Source organism: Desmodus rotundus, chromosome X, assembly GCF_022682495.2.
Source record: "Desmodus rotundus isolate HL8 chromosome X, HLdesRot8A.1, whole genome shotgun sequence".
Taxonomy (NCBI): Eukaryota; Metazoa; Chordata; class Mammalia; order Chiroptera; family Phyllostomidae; genus Desmodus; species Desmodus rotundus.
The window spans coordinates 60,282,293-60,288,958 of NC_071400.1; the positions used below are offsets into that span (position 1 = coordinate 60,282,293).

Here is a 6,666-nt window from a genome sequence, read left to right on the forward strand (position 1 = left end):
TAGCAGTGGGGACAGGGCATAGGTTGCTGAGGGTGGCTGACAGGAGACACTCGAGTCGCGCCTCGAACGGGGACGTTTTCCCGCTCCGTACACCCAGCGTCCACAGGGGAGCCGGCGAGCTCCCGGCGGGGACAGCCGGAGGCGGGGCGAGAGTGGGCGGTGACGCATCCGGCTCCCAGGCTCCCAGGTCGGCCGGCTCCGCCCCCGAGAGCAGCGGCCGCCACCGCCTCCTCCCGCGCTCCAACTAAGTGAGTCGGGCTGCGCGCCAGGGCGCCGCAGCGCGCTGGGCCGTCCCCAGCCCCGCAGGCCGCAGGGCTGGCAGCCGGGCAAGCGGCGTTCGAGTTGAGCGGGCGGGCGCGGGAGAGCTCTAAGTCGCCTCGCGTCACCTCGCGTCACCCCGCCCCGCCTCCCGCCTGCTTCCCAGGGCCCCGCGCCCCGCCCCGCGCGCAGGCGCAAGACCGCTTTTCGGGTCCGCCCTTCTTGAGATTTGAATTTCCCCCAGCCAAGCGAGAGAGACAAAATACCCGGATGGTGATCGCTGGCCTTTTCGCGCCAATACTGTGAGTTCTCACTACAACCTTGAGAGGTGGGTATTGACGTCGCCCCCGGGTTCCAAGTCCGTTACAAATCTTGCAAGAGGCCGCCTGGGCGCTGCACCGTCATGCTGAATGCCAGATACAGGGTGTAATGCCGGAGCCCTGCACCGGTGTCTGAGAGCTGAGAGTGACAACGGATGATTTCTTTCAGTCTTTATTTCGTCTTTATTTTCACCAGCCTCTAGTCTAAATTTGGCTTTTCCCGCAATTATGAATGTAGGCCGCAGAGCACACAGCATTAGCCAGGTGACTTTGTCACCCGTGAAAATGACAGATCATTTTAGATCGTGTAGCTTTTGTTGTAGATATCCTGAAATTAACTAAATGTCAAGACCTACTGGCAGGCAGAATAACTGCTTTGAAATTACTGTAGTTATCTAACCTACCTGTAGATCCTGAAATTTAACCTGTGAGTAAAGAAGCACATATATTGCCATAATCTCACATTTTCAAAAATATTTTAGTAACTGTCTTTTGACATATTTATGTTGTAATTCTCTTTTACTTTTGCATTTGGAAACAATTGTTTGAGAAAGGCCCAAGAAGCCTCACCTGTGTGGCAGTGCTACCAACTGCCCTAAATGACCTTCCCAATTCACCCCCCCTCTCTGACCCTGAGTCCCTCCCCTGTAACAGAAGGAAGCTGAGCTGCTAATTCCCAGGGGCCTTGCCCACACTCAGGGATCCATGTGGTTGCTCCAGGTTCCTTGGGCATTCAAGTGGCTCAGATTGACCTCATTTGGGGGTGTCCCACATTGAAGCCCTTGGGCTGGCATCCCCTTATCTGCAGAAGGGCAGCAAGGGTGATTAGGGTAGTCAGGCACACCAAGCAGTTGTCAAATGTTACAGGCCGAAGAAGCCATCACTGTGACAGGTGATAGTGGCTCCTGCTTAAATGCATATCACCCCAGGAAGCAAGAGAATCTAAGGAATGTGGGTTAGCCCCTTAGCCAGGAGATTGTCCTGCTTTTCAGGACTTCCCCGAAAGACCTCAGAGCAGGGAGCTGATGCTATGGATCCTTCGGCCTTTGTGTGCCGGGTGCTGGTGGAATCTATGAAGAACTTGGAGTGTCCTGTAACAAGGGTCATGGCACTTCAGGGGTATAGAGGAGCTAGGTCATAAAGCACTCAGTAGTGGTCTTCCTGGTGAACTTGGGAAATTGGTTTAATTACATGTCACTTTCAACTTGCAGGAGGGCTCAAGTGGATTCTGTCGGGCTGGCGGGAGAAAAGAGTCGTTTGCCATGTCCTTCCTGGACCTCCTCTATCAAGTTGACAGTGTTTGACTCCTGTCCCTGGCTCTCCTCTATGCTTGCTAGCAAAGAGGAGTCAGGCTAGCTTGCGCTACACGGGGCCCTGAAGGCCTGGCACTTCACACCAGGAAGCCAGGCCCCAGATGGGTGCAGGGAAGGGCTTAGGGACACCAGGCGGGCCTCAGCTCCCCGCCCAGCCAGAATCAGGAGCTCAGTGGGGAAGCACCTGAGAGGAAATGACAGCCGAGTTGGGGGTGTGAGCAGGCCAGGTGCAGGAGGGAACGAGGACTAGTCTTCTTCTAGGTGGAGGATAGACCGGGCCTGGGAAGCTGTCAGGGCTACATGGGGATGACACTTTGATGTCTGGCCAAGAGGTTGGGATGGGGTCCTGCATGGAGTGAAGAGCCAGCCGCTGAAGGGCATTGAGCAGGGGCTGACGTGATCCGATTCAGGGATATTTGAGGAAGGCCCTGGGAACTGCTGTGTGCAAACCACGTCAAAACCACCTTAGTGGCCACCAGCCTGGAAGTGGTAACCCCAGGGCAGGGGTGGCCTGGAAGCTCCTTAGCCAGAGAAGAGGGAGTGGGAGGTGCCGACAGTTCCACATGCTGAGATGGAGGCTTGTGGTCAACTGGCAGATGCAGAGTCAGGGTGAGGGCTTCCATTCACTTGTGGAAATGCTAGGCCTCCTGGTCCTCCTTAAGAGCAGACCCCTAAGGCAGAACAGACAAGAGCAAGAAAGCTCAGCATGATGCCCAGCAGGTCCTCCCCAGAGAATGCAGGTGGGCCCCCGTGGTCCTGCTAAGAAATGAAGTGGCAAACAGGACTAATGAAAGAGTAAAGAGAAAGAGCAAAGATGCCAGCTTGGTGCTTGAATGAAATTAAATTGAAATCGAGCAGGTCTTGAGGGGGCGGAGGTGGATGGAGGTGGAAGAGGCTGTAGGGGGGATACATGGAAATGGAAAAAATATGACAAAAATAATTTTAAAAAATTAAAAAATATTAAATAAATATACTTTATGAATGAAAAAAAAGAAGAAGAAATTGAGCGGGTCTTCACTGAACACCAAAGGGAGAGCAAAGAATCAGCCCCTGTCCTGCCCTTTCAGGCCCTAAACTGCACGAGGGGAGATAGAGATTGTGCCACTAAAAATAAATGGCGCTACTGCTGGCTGGCGAGGCTCAGCTGGTTGAGTGTCGTCCCACAAAGTGAAGGGTTGCAGGTTCAATTCCTGGTCAGGGCACATGCCTGGGCTCTCCCTGGTTGGGGTGCATGCCAGAGGCAACCAATCGATGTTTCTCTCCCTCTTTCTGTCTCCCTTCCCCCCTCTGTAAAGATAAATAAATCTTTAAGAAATGTTGCTAAGTGGTCTACATGCATAAGAATTCCTTTAATTTATACAAGGACTCTGTGGAGGAGGTACTGGTAGCACCCCCATTCTATAGGTATGTAAACTGAGGCCCAGAATGGTTAAGGCCCAAGGTCACACAGTAGGTGGGGGGGGGAGCACGCCTGCACGACTGCTGTCTTGGCTTTGAGTCATTTTCAAAGCACTGAACCCCTTCTTTCTTTGTTAATACGTTTCTAGGCTACTAGGCCAAATCACCCCACAGCTGGCCTCAAAGCAGTTGACAGTCAATGATAAGTCTACATTGTTTTAAATAGTTTGGGTGATTTGGGGATAGTATGGCACTTCCGGGGAGGGCAGGGGGGCGAGCCCGGGTAGCAGGCTTGGAGAGCTCCTTGTGCTGCCTGGCCTCACACCCAAGAAGCAGAGGGCAGATGTTAACCCTCCTCACCCCCCGCCCCCTCCTCCTCCAGCACCACCCCATCTCTTGCCTTGGATTCCCAAACTCAGACTACAGCTAATGGTCTCTTGTTCAGCTGCCTATTTGGTTACAAGCGTTTTCGGGCGAGCCTGGAAACTTCCACATTTACAACCCCACTGAAGTGGGAGAGCCCGTTCTGAGTTGTAAGAACAGACCTAGGAAAGGTTGGAGTCTGTAAATACAGTGGCTCTCAGGGAACTAGGGCAAGGCACAGGATTTTTTAAAAAGATTTTTATTTACTCATTTTTCAAGAGAGGGGAAGGGAAGGACAAAGAGAGGGAGAGAAACATCCATTGGTTGCCTCTTGCACACCCCCAAACTGGGGACCTGGCCCTCAACTCAGGCATGTACCCTCACTGGGAATCGAACCAGCGACCTTTCAGTTTGCAGGCCGGCACTCAATCCACTGAGCCACACCAGCCAGGGCAGGAGCAGGATTTTTAGTCCACAGATGAGAGAAGAACAGCACAGATGTCAGGAGAGGCATGAAATGCCTAGGCAAGAGAGGATTCTAGAGTCCGTGTGTAAGAAGGTGAGCATCGTGTAGGTATCACTTCACTTTTTTTTTCTGATGAAAACTGTTGATGGATCCTGAGGCTGAGAGCCGGCAAGATGGAGACTCTTTTTTGGATGGTTTTCTTTCTAACCACACTCTTTTTCTAACCACAAAGGAAAAAGACAGAACGGTCTTCTGCTCATGCCAGCCAATCAGCAAGACCCCCGCCTTCCTCTGGCCTGCCACCGCCACTCCAGGGCAAGGTCGCAGCATCTGCGTCGCAAGTCACCGGAAATCACAGGACTTCTTCCTGCTGGCTCAGCTGGGAGGCTGAGGAGCATTTTGCAAAAACTGTTTATCTGAATTCTGAAATAACTGCGAAGTCTGCCAGTCTTTTAAGCTCTCTGGCCCAGGTCACAACTAGGGTTCCAGATGAAGCCCCAGGCAAGGCAGGCTCTCTGCCATGTGGCCGTGGCTGGCTGCCTCTGTGTGGGCACCGTCTACATGGGTGTTTTTGAAAGTGTCACTGTCCAAGTGGGCCACGAGCACTACGCGGAAGCCCCAGTAACCAGCTTCCCTGCCTTCCTGACTATGCCCTTCAACTCACTCATTAACTTGGCCTATGTGCTCCTGGGAGTATACTGGCTCCGGAGAAATGTCAGTGCCATAGGGCGCCCCGATGAGGTGCAGCGGGTTTGTTACCTGAAGGATGTGTTTGCGGTCATGGCCCTGGTCTACGGCCCCGTGCAGTGGCTGAGGATTGGGCTGCAGACGCGCCCCACTGCTGTGCTGGACCAGTGGTTCACCTTGCCCATCTTTGCATGGCCGGTGGCCTGGTGCCTCTACCTGGAGAGGGGCTGGGAGCCTTGCTTGCTCCTTGCCATCGAGTGCCTGTCGCTGTTCAGTTATGGCCTTGCCCTGCTGCACCCCTGTGGGTTTGAGGTTGCGCTGGGTATGCACATCGCTGCGGCCGTGCGTCAGGCCCTGCGTGTCCACAGGTGCTACGGCAGCAACCGCTCAGGAATATACTTGGTTCTGGGAGTGCTCTCCTGCCTAGGCTTTGTGGTCCTCAAGCTGTATGACCATCAGCTGGCACGGTGGCATCTCTTCCAGTGGCTCACGGGCCACTTCTGGTCCAAAGTCTGTGATGTGCTTCAGTTCCACTTCGCATTCTTATTTCTGACAAATTTAAACACTTGCCAGAGACCCCCTCCTGAGGGGAAGATGCAGTAAAGTGTGGAAAGACGTTACAGCTGCTGACCCCCAATGTCAAAATAGGTGACATGTTGTCCTCAGTGTTAAATTTCCTGGGTGTGCCCTGGTCCAGTAAGTCAGTTGGTTAGAACATCGTCCTGTTACACTAAGGTTGTGTGTTCAATCCCCAGTCAGGGCACATACAAAAACCAACCAGTGAATCCAACGAATGCATAAATAAATAAGACAATAAGTGGGTGTTTTAAAAAAATTTCCTGGGTGTGTAAGATATTATTACAGAAGACTGTCCCTTCCTTCAAAGTTATGGGCTTCAATATTTAGGGGAGAAATGTTATTACATTACATAAGAATAAATGTATTATTCTTATAACTTTTTTGTAGTTTGAAAATTTTCACAATAAAACGTTGGGGGAAAATGACATGGAAAAGAAACCCACGATGCTCACAGCTGGGGAGGGTTGTTTGCAGTAACCTCAGGATGCGGGTCACAAATGCGGGCTTGTGACAGAGGGGTAGCGTTGCTTCTGGCCAGCGCGCCAGGCAGGGCAGTGAGGTTACCAAGTGCGTATTCCCAGAGGTGAGGGTTCAGGCAGAGTGAGTCACGTGAAATCCCCGCCCAGCAGACTGATGAGGAAATCAGAAGGCCAGAGCACTAAGTCCCCATGACATCTTAACTGCCAAGCTAACAGCAGGTCACGTGGAAGCCACGTCACTTCATGCCCTTTGTGGAAGAAGGCAGGGCGTGTCTAGATGAAGAAACACACTTCTCAACAGAACGTCGCTTGGTGGGCCTACCCTCAGAGCCAGGGTGCACCTTCGATGTTCTTAGATCAGTGATTTTCAACCATTTTCATCTCACGGCACACACAAGCTAATTACTGAAATTCTGCAGCACACCAAAAAGTATATATTTTTTGCCAATCTGACAAAAGTGGTGTAATTTTGATTTATTCACACCGGATGACTGTTACTGTGTTGGCTGTTATCATTTCTTTTATTAACAATCTAAGGGAAAAGAGGTCAGCGCCCCTGACTAAATAGTTGGGTATTCCATGTTTTAACAATTCTTGTGGCACCCTGGCCAGTGTGGCTCGGTTGGAGGGTCATCCTGTAAACCAACAGCTCGTGGGTTCCGTTGCCAGTCGGGCCCATGCCTGGGTTGCAGGTACGGCTCTAGGGGTGCATGTGAGATGCAACGGGTCAGTGTTTTTCACTTCGACGTTTCTTTCCCTCTGTCCCTCCCTTCCCATTTCTAAACATTTTAAAAAAAAATTCC

The 6,666-nt window shown here is 52.0% G+C and overlaps 1 protein-coding gene across 2 annotated transcripts; it reads left to right on the forward strand.

Annotated features, from left to right (window-relative positions):
* Positions 1–13: 13 nt before the first annotated feature.
* Positions 14–5,760, forward strand: TMEM187 (transmembrane protein 187). 2 transcript variants are annotated; one of them, XM_053917599.2, is made up of 3 exons: positions 14–586; positions 4,063–4,211; positions 4,351–5,760. In XM_053917599.2, exon 3 carries the CDS (start codon positions 4,608–4,610, stop codon positions 5,406–5,408), a length of 801 nt encoding a protein of 266 aa, XP_053773574.1. In that variant the 5' UTR covers positions 14–586; positions 4,063–4,211; positions 4,351–4,607; the 3' UTR covers positions 5,409–5,760. The 2 variants fall into 2 exon arrangements, with proteins under 2 accessions (XP_053773574.1, XP_053773573.1); XM_053917598.2 differs by lacking the exon at positions 4,063–4,211.
* Positions 5,761–6,666: the final 906 nt, after the last annotated feature.